Here is an 18,741-nt window from a genome sequence, read left to right on the forward strand (position 1 = left end):
GCTTTATACCTTGTGCACAACGTCAGATATGGCATTAGGTCAGTACCAGAATTCTCAGTTCCACTCTAGACATCCAATAAGCCTTAGGTTTAGCAACAGGGAACATCTCACTTCATCTGAGCGAGTCTAATGAGCACTTGATGCTTTTATTTTATTTTTATTATTACGTTTGGTTTATTGGCACCAGTGGAACTTTGGTCCTGCTTTATTGCTGTTTCGAGTCTAATGAGATCTTGGTTTAAGGAACCTCCATCAGGTGCTTACAACTTAAATTGGTACTTAGTGAATAATACCAGTTTGGAATCATGTGCCTTTGGATATCAAGGAGTCAAACAAAAGAAAAATGAACATCTCTTTGAGGGGAGGAAAATATACAGTATGGCAGTCAATCAGGTATTATTCTTTGATCAGGGATGCATACCTTTTTATCAAGTAGTGTGGGAAAGCTGGTGTAGCTGATCAAAAAACAGCCTGTTGAACCTTACCAGCTTTCTCACCTTGAGACTGGAGTACAGTGGGGATCAGTGAATTTGCCATTTCTCCCACTGAAGTGCGGTCTCAGAGTTAGTATATATAATTAGCTAGGGGTGTGGGGTACGCAGTCCCCTACAATGTTGGTGAAGGGGGTTTGCTCCCCCTTCAAAAACAGTGGTTTAGTTTTTTAAATCGTTTGTGTATCAATGTTTTGTGGCTTGACAATTTGCTGTTGATGATTTATGTGTCACTATTTTAGCATGTCAACAATTAACTATGCTTTCCTATAGCGACATATATATTGTTTACAACCATATAGGTAAACAGTGAGAATATTCTAAAAATAATTAAGAAAACAAAGACAAATCTAAAAAATGTTTGTTCTAATGGGATACTGCATTTTTCTGACATTAAGTTGTATATCAGCGATAGTTACCTTGTCATGCAATAAAAGATTTCAAAGTAAATTAAAAAAATGAGAATGAGAATGCAGAGGAATGTTTATTTTTATAAACAGATAGACAATAACACCTAAATCAACTGAATATTTAAACATGTAGTACAGCCATTAATCAGGTCTGCATTATTGTTTTCTAAAAATGTTCTCCTAATGTTTATGGGTGCTCGTAGTCATTTCAATGGGGTCCCTGTCAGATGAACGAAAAATTAAAATCCCGAGCGCTGAAAACATCGAAAATGCAGTATATCAATGTGTGTTTTGTGAGATCGCAAAACAGTGATGATCAGGAAATTTGCCCTTTCCTCACTGTAGTGTGATCTCAGAGTTTGTATATATAATTAGCAGGGGTGTGTATGTGGTGGGTGCAGCCCCCCACAATAAAGGTTTCGATATTATGGAATTTCTGTTTCCAGCGCTCGAGATTTTAATCTTTCGTTGTTATGACAAAGACCCATTTCAACATACTTCCAACCAAACAGCTTTTCTCCACATCATCTAATATCATATTCATAAAAAGCTGACTTATTATTCCTAAGGATGCAAAATGATATTTTTCTGAACATAGACTGAATAATTAGCATGCAGCATACAGATATACTAAGTGCATTACTACATTCTTAGCACAATTACAATTTGTCTTGTATATGTATTGCTATAAAAGGATCATCAGCAGTATTAACAATCTTAAAATTTGCTCTTCCATCACTGCCCACTTGAATCTGAATTCCACTACACTGGCTGTCCTCTTTTTGACCAGAAATAACATCACAATAAGTGCCAGCAGGGAGTCCTGTAAAAAGTGTAACATCCATGCACCTGTAAAATCAGAATACAAGAAAATGTAAATCTTAAACTGTAAAAAATAATAATTATTTACATAAAAATAAAGTGGAATAGTTATCTAGTAATTAGTCTTGCATAAACAAAAAAGTAAAATCTACTGCATTGCACTTACACTGAAATACTGTCAAAAACTTCTAATACATGCTAAGATCTCATGTCATGTATGTTATTTGTCTGCTATATGGCAATATTTAAGTACTTGGCAATTTAAAACTGCTCTAAATGGAAAGTCCCCTAAATTCCACTAGGTTGATCCTACTAAATTATCTAACCTCCCACTTCCCAGCCTTAGTAAACTGCACAGGCCTAGCAGGCCCCTAACTCTCCATCCATCCATCCTCAACCCCTTTTCCCATTTTGTACACGGGGTCAGGGTGTGACTTCAGCAGTAACAATAATCTCGAGCCAAGGTTTACACCACTGGGTGGCTAGCCCTACCGCAGTAGTTTATTCATACCACTCACTTGCACATGCACTCTCACCTACAGCCAATTTAGAGTACCCAATCCACCTACTGCATGTCTTTGGAATGTGGGAGGAAACAGGAGCACACAGAGGAAACCCATGTGACTACAGAGAGGATATGCAGACTCTGCACAGAAGGCACCCCAGCCGAGATTCAAACCGGAGAACCTTTTGCTGTCAGGTGACAATGGTAACCACTACACCACTGTGGCCACCCTAACTCTAATCTAAAACTCCCCACATGCTCCCTAATCTAAATTCTACAATCACTATTCCTGAACTTAAATCTCCACTCACCCTCCCTAAACTTAAAGTCTCAGATAATCTCCTAAATCTAAAACTCCCCTCCCCTAAATCCCACTTTCTCTACCTAAACTTAAAACTCCCCTTCTGCTTCCTAACTTCTAAAGTACCCCCAACTCTCTAAAAGCAAAGTCTCCCTCCTATTCTCAAAACCTACATTTCTTTCCTGGTTGCTGTTTATAAACCTAATCTACACTCCCATTCTCTTTCCCTCTCCCTCCCCACAGCTGTCACATTTACCTGACTTAAACTCAAAAAATGTGGTTGGGCAAAGTGCAGCACACCTTACTCAAACAGGGTATTCAAGTTTGAGCCAAAACACTGAAGTCCCTGGCTGTGAGAATGTGTTTTTTGAGCAGTCAGGCTATTGTAGTACACCCTACTAAGTAAGTATCTCACTCATGTTGGCATTATTTTGCTCAATTTATCCTTTCTTTCCACAGTATATCCCACAAATTAATTCCTGTCTGGGTCTGTTTTTCCTGTTGCTCCCAGACTGTTGCTCCTGTCTAGCTGTAATTCTACTATTCATTTATGTCCCAAAAGTGCCCTGCTATCTTATCCTATGTTTCCTATTTTAGTTCCCTCTGTTAGACTGCACAAGATGACAAACTGCTTGAACTTGTGTATTCACTGAATGAAAATGGTAAGTACTCTGACACTGCTCTATTGCATACTTCTTACCTGTTTGACATTTGAGGAATGATCCTCATTTCAGGACTTAAAAAGTCCACGTTCCATAGTGTTCCATATTGAAAGAAGCTGCCACAAATTCATTGTTATTTTTAACAAATACCAAAATGTGTTAATTTAACAAAGACCAGTATGAAAGCTTCCTAATTAAAGTTGTTAACAAGTGTTCCACATTTTGGTGAGCTGTTCTACATTTTGGAGATGAAAATGAAGAGATCAGCTGTGTGTGCTGTTCAAGTGTTTTTAAAATACACCGGTATTCACTGCTATACTGCTGATTCATTTTGCTTATTTCTACATTAGTGCAAATTTCACTTGTCCTTATTAATCTCATCACTGTTGTAGATATTTAATGTTTTCTATATTTTTTAATCATGTGCCAGTGTTTTACTCCCTGCATTGCACATTCTGATATATTAATTGCAGTTGCTACTTCCACCAAGTATTGCAAATTAATGTATTAAGCACATCATTTCTCTCCTAGGTTTCATCTGAAAATTGATTCTGCTTAGTTGGCATTACCCAGCCATTAAATGAAAAATAAATTAATATATACATACATATACACACATACCTGGAAAATTATACTTGTTTTTTATGCCTTGACACAACTGGTTATGCTGTAGCAGACTATACTGATGAAGCCATTGTTTATCTCTCTTTTGTTTTTAATACTGTAGTTGTCATGCACTCATGATTTTTCTAGTGATCTTTTAAAAGGGTTGAAAGTGGGATTTTAGTCTTCAACTCTGAGGGACTCATGGTTAATAAGTACAGGCCTGAGGATCTTTTATTGATTGTAGACTGGCAGATTTTGTTATAGTAAAAAAAAAAATCTGAAATATCAAGTGTAATGAAAGAGGCAGTGAGGGCTGAGTATTTGATTTAGAGAATTACTAACACAGTTAATCAGAAAACATTATGAGTTTCTTTGCTTACATTAAACATCAGAAATGTAAGATAATCACAATAACAAAATGAATGTTCATATACAGCTGCACTACAGTTTGTCAGTTCATACCCAGATCAACTAAAGTTAAATGTCAAAAGTGGATAATATGTACGTGGTCAAGAAGGCCCTTTAAATTAAAAATACATTCTTGTTTTGAGTGCTACTGAAGGAGTTTGCTTAGGTGAATGAAAATGATGTCTGCAGCTCTGCAGTTCTCCAGTATAAAGAGTTTCAGGGAGGACACTTAAGTGTACCATTACCGGCACACTGGCTGGTAAGAAATTACTTATGAAAAAAGTATCAACAGATGAGGTGGTGCTAGATGCCTTTGCAATATTTGAAAAGAATGTGTGTTGGTCAACACTGCATCAGTTGTAGAGAAGCCTGAGAAGATTTCTGAGCCTGAAATTGGTCTTTAATGATCACTGTACTACCCTGGTAAAATAAATAAATAGATAAATAAATTAGATAGATAGATAGACAGATAGATAGATATGTGGGAGATGCAATGTTGTTAATAAAGATGTTGAAAGTGAGTTATGAAGAAAACTATGCATCGAGAATATATGAACCTGGATCAGATATGTACACATCAATGTCAGCATACCCCCAAATACAGCTGGTGAGAAGTCAAAAACAAAATGTCACAGAGTTAACTTACATCTTCATATAATGTATATCTATACATATATAGATATACATAGATATTCCACTAATGCTCCTGTGTCTCTACCCGTTCTGCAGTACAAGCAGCACTGCTTGAGAAAGTACTTGTCATAAAGAACTAAAACATGACACCATGTTTTTGCTTCATTTGTTGCAAATCAAAATTTACAACCAAAATTTTAGCCACAGAACGAACAAGTACAGAAACATAATCAGAGATGCAAGGAGAATAGTTGACCACAGTGTGAAGGTAGCAAGCAGGCTTTAGGTTCATAGATTAATACTAGGCTAACTACCCTTGTGGGCCATGTTAAGCCTAGCCAATTAACCCATGTGAGAATCAAACCCTGTACCTTGTGTCTGTAAGGCAACTCCTGTGTTATTTGGAACATAGCTGAAGAAATTTCCCTGTCATATTACACATTGTTGTTTGTCTGTTAGGTAGCTGTTGAACCACTGTTAAGAGGTAGGGGAAAGACCAAGGGTAGATAGGTTTTGTAGTAGTTTTGGGTGGGAAACTGTACTGAAGTCCTCAGATCAAGAAGTATTACTGAGGTTAGTAGTCTGGTATCCCTGGCTTTGTTGACTGTATCCGTGAAGGAGATTAATGCAGTTATACTATGTGATGGTCTGAATCCGTGTTGGGTAAATTGTTTTGAAGAGTGTGATTAAGTAGCTGTTTATGTATACATTTATCTAACAGTTTGGAAAGGGGAGATACGATAGCAATGGGATCATAACTGGCAATTTCATAGCACTTTCCACCTTTGTGTAAGGGGGTTATTATGAATTTTTTCCACATGGTGGGGATGTAGGATTCTGCAATGGATCAGTTGATGAGTATGTTGACGGGATAAGCTATGACATCAGTGGCATATTTTAAGTACTCTGGTGGGAGGTTGTCTGCGGAGTGAGAACAGGGTTTTAGTTTAAGAAGTAACTTATGTATGTGGTGAGTCAATACAGGTTGTACAGTAAGGACAGGAAGATAATGGTCAGTGTTCTGAGGGAGAAAGGAAGAAGAGGAGGAGTGTTTTGTATTATTTTGGGAGGGGCTGGTGTTGTGCATGCTATTAGAGTTTCTGGGTTTACTCAAGTGATTGAGTAAATGGGATTTTATCGGTGGCCAGAAGTGGGCTTTCTTTGACCCCGGGGGAGGAGTTGAGAAATGGTATGCCAGAATTTTTTGAGGTTGTATTTGTGGGAGGTTAGCTGCTGGGAGAAATAGTGCTTCTTATCATTGTTTATTAGTTTTTTGCTTGGTTGAGTAGCTGTTTATAGTTTTGATAGTTTAGGCCAGTTTTGCTTCTTTACCATTCTTGCCAGGCTTTGTCTCTCATTACTAGTAAGTTTTGGGTAGGCTTGGTTAGCCAGGGAGCATAACTAATTTTTATTCTTTTTGTTCAGAGTGGGGCTAGGGTTTTTATTATGGACCAGTTTATTGATTTTAGTATTGAATTAAAGTGGTGTTGGTTGAAGTTAGACAAATTGCGGGAGGTTTTATAGATGTGGATTTTAGTGGTGTAGGTCATGGTTCTATATGTGTAGGTGGGCAGTTGGTCACTTAAAATAACTGGTAGGGTTACGGAGCTGGTGTATTTGTGGGGATCTGAAACCAGGATCCAGACAAGACTACTCTTGTCTGGATCCTGGTTTCAGATCCCCACAAATACTTGGTCATTATTTTTTGGAATTCTAATTGGAGTAGAGATGAGTTGGGTAAAACCATGTAGGTTTATGCTATTGGTGAGGTAGTTGGTATTTAGGTTTTGCCAATTAACATTGATATTTCCATGATGGTGGTTTCATTGGATATGTTTTAAGAGATCCAGGATAGAATGCCTTCCAATATAGGTATGTTGTTCCCTGGTGGGATATATAGAACAGTGATGCATAGTTGTTTAGTGTTTTTGATTTTTAAGGAGGCTAAGAGATATTAATTCTGTAATGTTGTATTAACAGCTTAAGATATCTCAGTACCTATTCAAGAAAGGAACATACTGCCAGCAGGATTTTATTCATACAGCTGTGAGCTTTCATATGAGGCTATGCAGTTCTGTCTATTATCTGAATGTTGAGATTTAAAGAAATATGAAAATTATTATAATATAAATAAACAGTATACAAATAATATTCAATATTTCTTCAGCAGCATTAGACAGAGTTCAAATATTAATGGAATTGTTTTTTGCCATCATGTATGATTTAAGGTGAAATCTTCTGACACCTTGTATGTAGCATGGTTTTGGAATTAAGGCAAATATGAAGAAGCAATATTTGATGCCTGGAGGCATCAGTAGGAGTTAACTGCAGAAACGCCTTGAGGCACACTCAGCAATAATGATTTAAGAAACAGTTAAAAGCAATCAAAAACTTAAAAAGTCACTACTAAGTTTTAAAAATTCAACCAGACTTTGTAATTGAAAGAACTCAGCTTTATTCATGTATAATACATGATTTTATCCATTAACGGGAGTTAATAAGACTATCTTTTCAAAAAACAGCTTTATCTGTAAAAAGGATACCTACACAAACAAAAAGTTATAAATCGAGATTGTAAAAGCATCCATAAACATGAGTTAAAAGTATGATGTGGCTCATGGTAGACTAACCACATAGAATATTCAAAACTAAGTACCAGAAAATGCAACATTGCAATGAGCCCTAGGTACATTATAGAGGTCTAAGTATCTCAACAACCTTGGTGGAAAAATGAATGTTCTTGACTGGAGTAAACTTATACAGCTAATCAGCATACCCAACATAGTTGGTCACTAGGCTAAACAGCAAGAATAAGGACTGACCCTTATAAACACAGAGCTAAAGCATACACTTGAAAGTAGAAAAATTTAAATATGTATAATATAAATAACCATGTGATCAAAAATGTAAGTCAATGACACCCTCCACCAGTAAACAAGACAAGTAGCTACTGTCCATGGAATCCAAAAACAGAATCCTAAAAAGATAAATCCAAGAAATAAATATCAAGGTGAACAACCTCTGATCCAAGGCATACCATAAACAAAAATGAAAATAAGTAAATAAATAAATAAATAAATAAATAAATACAAGTAACAATTAATAATAATAATCAAAATAAAAAATAGTAAAAATCAGACAGAAAGCCTAAACCTGTCCCAGAAAACTAATCAGAGTGCAAGTGAAAATCAAAATTTCAGCATATAACCATGCAACTGGTACAAAAGTACCTAAAACAAAATACAAATAAATAAAAAAAATAAACAAAATAAACATAAAGATACAGAATAAAAATGAAAAAAACACAGAAGAAATAGGTAATTTCATAAAGAACTTGCATGACCTCCACCGAGACTTTCTTGTGAGGGGATATGAAAATGCTACAATTTGACATATTCTAGATCCTATTAAGGACCTCAAACTGAGGAATAATGCTTCTCTTTATGAACTTTGGAGAAGGTCATTACATGGGTTTGGGTATCTTTACAATGACCGGTCTTAAGAAAAGCTAAAAAACATGACCATTACTTTCAGCAAAGATGTCCATGATGTGACACTCCCAGCTCAGCTATCTGGAATAATTCTATGTCATTTGTGAATATTGATATGATTTATACAGAAATGTATGTTATGTACTGAGCTTCAGGAATGTAACCACAGCATACCCAGCTGGAACATAGAATATTAACTTACAAAACTTCAAGAAAATAAGTTGAAATTAAGTGCTTTACGATCTGATATAAAAGTTAGCTTCAATGCAGCAAGCAGACACAATGTCTAGAGCTAGAAATGTTTCTATTGTCTGAAAAGAAAAGTAATTACTAGGTTTAAAATGTAAAGTGTTTGATTGCTTTATGACCTAGCAGCTGCACATCTGAGAGATATGTATTTTTAACATAGAGATGTTAGGTTTCTGTTTAGCCTGGGAACTGAAGTCAGGTGACAAAGAGTTATGTCATCCAAGCTAGCCCAGCAGTAATGTTTGATATTAATTTAAGAACTCTCTCAGAGAGAGACTTTGCATTTTGTATTTTATCTTGGACCTAGGAACAACATCCACTCATCATCAGCACTACATCTGCATTTGCCTTGCTCTCTAAGTAAGTTATTTAGGGCATAGTATCTTTTAGATATAGATAAGAATATAGTAAAGATTAGTTTAGATGTTTTCTGTATTTATTTGAGACTGTGCTGCAATCTTGTTTTAAAATATTTCCTGTGATTGTGAACTCTGAAGTAACTGTGTTTGTTTTCTGAGTATTGTCTTGTTCTTTTATTTATTATTAAATATATTTAAACCTATCTTTGTGGCTGATATTTGTAAGACATATTTAAGCTCTTACAGTACTTGCATATGGATTTGGTGACACTGTACAGGCCACCCCTAATAGCCTGGCGCTTGGTTAAAAACTACCATTTGGATAATACTAACATTACACAGTAGGATTGGTCACCCTTTGTAAGGGCTTATAGTAGCTGATAAGTAGGGGTTGGTGGCAGTGATAACTACCTTATAGTCTGGGCAGTAGGGGGCATAGCTAGTAAGCCTGTGCCAGCCTTCCCTAGGTGTGTGTCTGTTTGTATATAAACCAAATCTCAAAGTGTGTGTTTGTGTGTGTGTGTGTGTGTGTGTGTGTGTGTGTGTGTGTGTGTGTGTGTGTGTGTGTGTGTGTGTGTGTGTGTGTGTCAGCTACTTGGGCAGGGACACAAAGCACTGGTTAGACAGAGAGGGTACTTGAGGTCTTGGCTTCACCCCTCAGCTGAGAACTTAACCCTATAGCTGTGCCAATGGGGTGTCTTACTGGGGATCTGGAAAAAAGAGGGATAAACCAGCCCTAGACTCTAGACTTATTGTGATCTCTATGTGCTCTTAAGGGAAATTGCATTTGACTGTGTGTGTACTTGTCATCGTCCCATTGTGTACGTCCCTCACTGTTGCCAGTGGTGAGAACTGAGGCTCTTTGAATAGTGGGCATTGCATATGAGATCAAAAAATGTATTCACAACAACTGGTTTATTCTTTCTAGTAACAGACTAGTAAGTAAGAGTCTCAACCCTGGCCATTCTTTTGTTTTTAAAATAAGTCAGGAGCATTACAGCTCATTTAGAAGGAACAGTTAACAAAGACAGTAGTCAGATTCTTGGTACTTTTAAATGTAGCCCTCCTTTATGTATCAGTACGTATGTATAAATATGTTTCAGTATCTTTAATCTGTTGCTCTCCATCTTTCCCTCTCTACTATTGCATTGTTCACACATTTATTATCCCATGTCATCAACTGTATTCTTGTTTGGCTTGCATAATTAAAAGCTAATATCTGTTCAACTAGTATTACCTATTTTATTGTATCACCTATTTTATTGTATCACCTATTCTGTAATGTAGTGTTCTGTACCATCACTGCTTGATTTCTGTATTTTGATTCTGCAGCTTTATCATGTTTTGCTTTTTGGAGCTTTTCTTCCTGGACATCTACTGAAAATGGGCTCACACTGGCCCAGTAGACCTCCCAGTAAACAAATGCAAATAAATAAATGTACTTTTTCTGGATTTATGAGCTACATAGATTTTTTTCATTTGTGCTTGCACAGGAAGAAATATCACAACAAAGTGTCTGGGAATTGCAACACTGAGAAGTTTGTGAAGCGATCCCAATTCTCCAAACGTTCTGTTTTTTAATGTGATGTAATAAAAATATATAAGCTGAAAAGAAGGCTAGCCCAGAACAATTCTGAGATTTGAAACTGTTTAAGCAAGAATTGTTGCAAAGCATAGCATTTACTCCCCAAGGAATATGTGGTTTTTTTTTTTGTTTGCATTTTGGACATTGCTATTCCTCTGAATGCATGGACTAAATGCAGATTATTCTACGAACAGCATTCTTTAACTCAAGAAACTGGATTACAAAATGTTTCAGTAATATTTCATTGTTATTTGGAAAATGCTATTTGGTACTTTACCACTCCTGGCTTTGATATTTTACGGTTATTTTAATGATTTGGATTTCATCTTTGTGTTATTTTCTGATTCCTAAGTTGCTTGTTTGGTTACAGACATTATTTATATTGACTGAGATTTAAGTATTTTTTATTCTTATTCTTGTTTTTAGTTTAGTTTTATGTTACACACACACACACACACACACACACACACACACACACACACACACACACACACACATGCATACACATACATATATTTTATATTTTGTTGCTTTTTATTTATTTTCATTTTTATTTGTTTTATTTTCATTGCTTCTTTTATGATCTGTTTTTTATTTTATTATAATACTTATTTTTTATTTCTATGTATTTATTTATTAAGTTTTGAGATTTTTACTTACATGTATATTAATTTCAGGTACTTAATTTTTATCATTGGTTATATACTGCTAAGACTATCTGTTAGTCATTGTTTTTTATTTTTATTTCTGTTATTTATTACTTTTATACTTATATTTTTTTCTATCTTTCTTATTGTCACACTTTTTAGGTGGCTCAGATGTTTTTAATTTGATTTGATGAAGCCCTTTGGATGAAAGCACTTTTCTATCTTTTCATAAACCCTATTAATTTATTGACACCTGTTTACTGTACATGTAACAACCATAAAAACCAAGGTAACCTGAAACCCATAAAAAGATTGCAGCCAAATGAAGAATGACACCACAGGCATAGATTCAAGTAAATAAGCACTTTCTATAGCAAGTGCACTAGCTTTGAAAGTGGAGAAAATATGAATTAATACTGTATATTTTTAAGTTTGCTGAGGGTTTTTGTGGAAGTTTTTTTGTGGGAGTGTCTTTTTATCAGTGGGAGTGGTAAGCACTAGGTAGCCTGTCTACCACAAGAGGAGTGGTTCTTGGCCCAGAAATTGTAGTTTATTGATCATTTGGGCAGTTTGCTCATCTCTTTCAACATTCTGGTTTAAAAGACCACACCTGCGCTTGTTTCCCATCTTTCCTGTAACTAACATACTGGGAAGCACTAGAAAGCCTTAAACTGATACAAGCCTTCTAGCTTAGAAGAGATACTTTGGAGTGATTAAGTATCAGTTTTCTGTACTTTCATTCTGTACTTAACTGTTTTCCGCCTAAACACCGAATTTCCAGCATTTATTGTGATTCAAAAGCTTGTTTTTTTCACATTTGACTGCCTGCACTTTTAAAAAGTTGGTTTTGTTTAAATAATTTTTTTAACTGTTGTAGGCTACACACTAAAGTACAATAGCCTTTTCTGATCGTTTGTAGTCGCTTAAAGCTGTTTTAAGTGTATTTTTTACTGTTTTTGCCTTATCTTTTCAAAAAAACTAAAACAATTCCTTGTTTCCCACCTTTATAAGCTAGTATAGTCCAGTTTTCAGGCTAGTGCTGAATTCAGGGCTATGTTACAAGTTTCTGAGTTGCCCATACCTTACTTGGATAGAAGGAAGTTTCTCTGTTCACCCGTGAAAGAGGGGAGCTTTGAGCAGCCTATCTGCCCCTGGAGGAGTGGTTTCAGCCCAGATGTTAGTAGTTTATTTGCCATTTTCTATCTCTTTCATTTCTCTGCTATAAAAACCGTGTTTCGACGGTTTTGTGCGCCGGGCAGTGCCAGTTACCTAGGGTTAAATTATTCCCAGCTCCACTAAGTCTCCTCTTCAGTTTTTCCCTTGAAACTAGTCTAACTCTCAACCTAAGCACTCAAAAAGCATCCTAAAGCCCAGCACTTGCTCAGACCTAATAGCAAGCACTAATATACCCTGACACTTGATTGCCCAGCAGGGCAAGGCTCTTTTTTCACCCCTCACCAACCAAGCGACTAAGCAGCTCACCCTACTATTCAGGCATGACCAAAGGGCAATTTTAGGTGTACTCTCTAGACCAGTTGGTGAATCTGGGTATCCTGAGGCAATGTTACAACTGCCTCATGTACACAGACAACCCTCTCCTCCTACCATAAAACATTAACATATGCGAGAGACGCAATTATACAGCCAAACTGGAGGCTAACCTGTCTCCACCCAAGACTGGAACAGACAGTCAGGAGGAGAAAGTTAACACTTGCACCACAACTCCAGCCACACAAAGACCTACTAAACCAGCACTGGCAAAAAATACACATAAATGCACAAAATCATACTCGGAGGCTCTAAATAAAAACCTGCAAAAGCATCATTGAGCTCCAAAGCAGACACCCAAACAACCTACACCTCCCGTCAAAAACCAGATAACACATAAAATACAAAATCAGTGTGCCGCACAATCACAGCCCTTAAGGTGAAATAACACACCTAACACACTAGTAATAGGTGACTCTATAGTCAGTCACACTGATGTCCCACTCACTAGGCTGGACAAGCAGAAGGTTACTGTTAGCTGCTTGTCGGAAGCCAGAATCTGCCACATAACACAAGCACTCAGGTCACTCCAGAACAAGTACAAATATGACTCTGTCATTGTTCATGTTGGTGTGAATGACCTGAGACGTACCTCCCTGGATTACATGAAAAGAGACATGGAAGAGCTCTCTGATCATGTAGCCCAGGCTGGTATGACCCTGACCCTGAGTAGCATCCTGCCCTCACCAAGAATGATACCTCAGTATAAAGAAAAAAATGATCAATTTCAACAAATGGCTAAGCTTCTGGTGTCATTCAAAGGGGATCCAGTGTCTGCCAGCATGGGACGACATGCTCGACAAGCCGCATTGCTTTGCAAGAGATGGCTTGCACCTGTCACCCCTAGGCTTTCGAATACTGGCCAAGGCTCTTGCTGCCCCCATAGTACCTTTTTTAGGCAAGGCTCAAAAGTCAAACCCACCTCCGTAAACAGCACAATTAACAAAAAACTGAGGGTTATGCTACTCAATGCCAGGAGTTTAAATCTCAAAATGCACGAGCTCAAAGCACTCCTCAGTATGGAGAACGTCGACATCTATGCAGTAACTGAAACCTGGTTCAAGGCTCCAGAGAGCACCCCAGCACTACTGGGCTACAACTCGTACCACACGTTTCAGCCACAGAACACAGACCGAAATACAAAAGGAGGGGGTGTATCCATATTCATCAAGGATACCTATGCCTCCTCCAGGTTAGTGGTGCAGCATGATACCTCTGAGATCATCCATGTGCAACTAACATCGGGAAAATCTGCAATGCAAATTGTGGCCTGCTACAGATCACCATCTAAGACCCAGGACCACCACTCCACCTTTCTGGGGACACTGGAAAACATGAAGGTCCTACCGAACACCCTGATATTGGGCAATTTCAATTACCCTACTATTAACTGGGAAAACTCCTCGAGTGCAAACTCCCAGGCCCAGCGTTTCCTGGAATTCATCAACTCAAATGCCCTGGATCAGCTGATAAACTCCCCTACCAGAGGTGAAAACATATTGGACCTGGTCATCACAAACATGGGCAACAGGTGTTCCACACCGGAGGTCAACCCATCACTGGTTAGATCAGACCATAAATTAATCACTCTGGATGTCCACACCCCACCACCACTCTCAACTAAGGAAATCACAGTAAAAACTATTCTACAGCAAACTTCACCTTACTTAAGACAGAGGCGGTAAGTTTCACAGCCCCCACACTAAAGGATAACGCTGCCCATGATGCAGAAACCTTTACAAATGCACTCTATGAGCACCTACAAGGATGCATGGATCATGCCTTCCCTAGCAAAACCAAGACTCACTGCTCTAAGAGAAGGAAACCAGTCTGGTGGACCCATGCCATAAACAGGCTATACAATAGCAGGAGGAAATTAGTTCAGAAAAAAAAAGCAAATCCCAAGAAGGAAAGACATCCCTGATCAGTATCAGTAAACTAATGTCCCTCATAAAATCATCCAGGGCTAACTTCGAAAGAAAAATACCCAAGGATTCAAAAGATAACCACAAAGCTTTCCTTAGCTATGTTAAGAATCTAAGTGGCAAGTCACAGATATGCACTGAACTAGTGCAAAATAGCACAAAATATACTGAACCTACTGATATTGCCAATATCCTGGCAGACAGATTCAGTGCAAACTTCACCCCCCTCTCACCCCCAAAAGGGCCCACAAAAATACTGGAAAAGTGTAGTGTTCCAGAAATCACAGACACACAGGTGAAAATAGCCCTTTCAAAAGCCAAAAACACAGCGTCAATGGGGCCAGATGGTGTCCCAGGCTGCATCTTGCATGAACTACAGAATGAACTAAAGCCCCACCTAAACACACTGTTCAACCTCAGCCTCTCCACAGGCTATGTGCCCATAGAATGGCGCACAGCAACAGTTACTCCACTCCACAAAGGAGGGGCCACAACTGACCCTGGTAACTATCGCCCCATAAGCCTGACTAGACTAGTCTGCAAGGCTATGGAGCGCATCATCATGGAACTCATTAACAAAGACATTGGGAACCTCCAAACACTTGACCTGACCCAGTTTTGTTAAGGGTTGACCATGCCTGCTAAACCTGGCTGACTTTTTTGAGACAGTCACCATGGCCATAGACGAGGGAAAGGTTGTTCACACAGCCTACATTGACCTTGCCAAGGCTTTTGACACCATTCCCCACTTAGGTATTACAGAAACACTCACCAGCCTGAACATAAACCCCTACGTCATGAGATGGGTTGCCAACTGGCTTACAGACAGAGCTCACACGGTAAGAATAGTGGGCTCCAGGTCCGACTCTAAACCAGTCACAAGTGGTGTCCCACAAGGCTTGGTCCTGGGACCCCTACTGTTCGGCATATACTTCTCAGAAGTACAGGTAAACACTGGAGGACTATGGCCAACCAAGTTCGCCGATGACTGCAAACTGGAAGCCATAACTGACTCTTCGGCTGACACGGACATCCTCCAAAAGGGCCTTACTGAGATGGACACCTGGTGTCAAAGTCATGGCCTCAAGCTAAATGCCAAAAAATGCATAGTCATCCCATTTGGGAAAAACAAAACACCCACGAATTACCACACAGGTGGCAGCCCCCTTAATACAGAAGAGATAATAAGAGATTTGGGGACCCAGGTAGATAGTAATCTCTCCTTTGACAATTTGACAATCATATTGCCAAGGTAGTTAGGAAATGCTTCTATGTGGCCCATCTAATTACTAAAGGGTTCGCATCTAGAAATAAAGAGGTTATAGTGCCCCTCTTCTCATTACTCATCAGGCCCATCATAGAGTACAATGCCCCATTTGGGATGTACCTCACAAAATACTTCCAACAGCTGGAGAGACCACAAAAGTACCTCACCAAGAGGATTACTGGCCTCAAACATATGTCCTATGCAGCCCGACTGAAAAAACTCTGGCTGTACTCAGTGGCATATCACTTACTCAGAGGTGATCTAAGCCTGACTTACAAAGCCATGTCCAACTCAGAACTGATGGATATGCTCCACCTAAAGAAATTCAAGTCACTGCAAGCCACGCGCTCTTGTGAGCTAAACCTTGCCACAACAATAAATAGAACATGCTGGAGGAATAGATTCCTGTCACAGAGACTCCCCATGCTTTGGAACAAAATTCCAAACTATATTAGGCAGAGCCCCTCACTAACCCTCTTCAAGATAAACCTTGACGAGTGGATGGGTAACAGAAAATACACTCCTAGGATCACTTCATTGGCTCTTCTTGACAGAGGATCAGTTAATTAATCAATGAAGCGGCGAAAGACGACACACTCTGGCTAGGCTTATAAATGTCCTCGGGCAGATAGCCTAGTACCTACCTATGAACATATATATATATATATATATATATATATATATATATATATATATATATATATGGGTCTACTTTGTTTCATTGAATCTCATTTCACTGAATTTCTTTTCACCCCAACCACTTCGCTGAGAACTCAAATTACTGAAAACTCATTTCACTGAATCTCATTTCACTGAACTGCAGTTAGTATATATGGCACTGTGTAGAGTACTGTAAGGCAAGTAAAACATATATGCCCTTTTCTCTACTGTAGTGGAATCCTGGAGTTAGTATATATAGTTAGGGGGGTGTGGGGGTGCATCCCCCCCACACTGGGGGTGTGGGTGGCATAACCCCCCATTTAGTTTAAGTACATATTGTCTTCTGGAAAGAGTTAGTCATTGGTGTTGCACGTATGCATGTCTATTGTTTAAAATTTATTGTTTTGAAGTTTTTGGTAAAATAAAATATAAAACAAGGTGTGGGGCTACGACCCCCACACCTCCCAACTATATATATACTAACTCCAGGATCGCACTACAGTGGGGAAAAGGGAATATACCTTTTATTTGCCTTACAGTACTCTACACAGTGCCAAAAATTAAGTTCAGTTTAGTCAAATGAGATTCAGTGGAATGAGTTTTCAGTAATTTGTGTTTTCAGCGATGTGGTCGGGGTGAAATGAAATTCACTGAAATGAGATTCAACAAAACAATGTAGACCCATATATATATATATATATATATATATATATGTATATATATATGTATATATATATATATATATATATATACACACACACACACACACACACACACACACACACACACACACACACACACACACACACACACACACACACTTGTTACTCATTTTCCTTAGGGAAACAAGTATTTTTTTTTTTTTACTTTAATGTGGTGGATTTAACAATTACCATGTAACTGAACTTTTAAATTGAATGAATGAGCTTGTATATTTATAGGTGAACCATAAAAAGTTTTTTTCTAATCTGATGAAGTTCCATATTTTCATTAAAGGAACAAAAGTGCTTGTTTGTTGAATCTGTGCCTGTGGTGTCATTCTTCATCTGGCAGCAGTCTTTTTATATATTTTGGGTTACAATTTGATTACATGAAAAGTCTGACTGAGTAGGAACCCATTTTTATCAAAGGTCTGAGAAGAAAGTATTACAAAATAGTTTAAGAACAATAATTTTCAGTCTTTAAAAATAATACAAAATAATAATACATGATTTTACACATGGTTCTGATGAAAGCCTAGCATTATAAGGATGAAAGCACTTAACCTTTTTAATTTTGGTCTTGAATTAAACATTATATTCTTATTGCTTTTGTGGTAGTTCCATGTTTTGAGATAATCCATTTGTTTTTCTCCTATTACAGACACTAGGTGAGCTTTTTATGTGTTCTTAAGTTGCTTTTACTTAAGCTACATGGTTACATGCTCTGCCTTTCTTCTTGGATACTCCAATATAGTATATGTTCAACTGTTTTTAAACCTAACAGACAAAATTTCAATTAACCAAATTGCTATTAGGCCAAACAGAGGAGAAAATATTCTTGATCTATTTATAAATGCAGTCTCGTCATGCATAAATAACTCCTTCTCTGATGAAGTCATCCCATAAACTAGTAACCATTTCCCTCAAACTGTCTAAGCCCCCATAAACCAATTTATCAGAATCAAAGCACTTCAAGTAGACCCATCTCAAATTCTATAAGGATGCTTCAAAATTCAATTATAACAATATCTACCTTGACACTGCCCCAGCGGATAGATTCACAAAGGGGTTTTACACACACAAATAAATGTACAGAGTTACCAGTACCACATACATCAAAACATAATGGGAAATTTAAAAGCAAACTGTCTTGGTTGTCCACCTACATACATAAAATGTAAAATAGAAGTAAAAATCTCAGGGAATGCAGCAATTGTACCGAACCCAAATGAATGTTCTTAGTATTTTTGAAAATTGTTAGTCAGATTAATAATATTAGATCTACTAAGATGTCCCATAAACTCAGGTTGGCATCTAAGACAATGACAATTACAAATTCTTATTTATTTATGTTTGAATACTAAGAAACAACACTCACTGTATAGGGCTCATACTTAATGACAAAACCTACTGTGTCCCAGTGGATACTTCCAATATCCTAGCAAAAAAAATGTTCTTCAGGTTCCACCAT

At 37.6% G+C, this 18,741-nt stretch overlaps 1 protein-coding gene across 2 annotated transcripts in view; it reads right to left on the reverse strand.

Moving 5' to 3' along the window:
• Positions 1-956: 956 nt before the first annotated feature.
• LOC122813586 (pancreatic alpha-amylase-like) overlaps positions 957-18,741 on the reverse strand; it is an 883,322-nt gene continuing 865,537 nt past the window's right edge. For both annotated transcript variants that reach the window (XM_044085993.1, XM_044085992.1), the window contains exon 10: positions 957-1,750. In XM_044085993.1, the coding sequence (XP_043941928.1) occupies positions 1,561-1,750 (190 nt within the window). In that variant the 3' untranslated portion in view covers positions 957-1,560. The remainder of the gene's footprint in view (positions 1,751-18,741) is intronic.

The sequence above is a fragment of the Protopterus annectens genome, chromosome 10.part0 (assembly GCF_019279795.1).
Source record: "Protopterus annectens isolate FY-2018-M chromosome 10.part0, PAN1.0, whole genome shotgun sequence".
NCBI classification, from domain to species: domain Eukaryota; kingdom Metazoa; phylum Chordata; order Ceratodontiformes; family Protopteridae; genus Protopterus; species Protopterus annectens.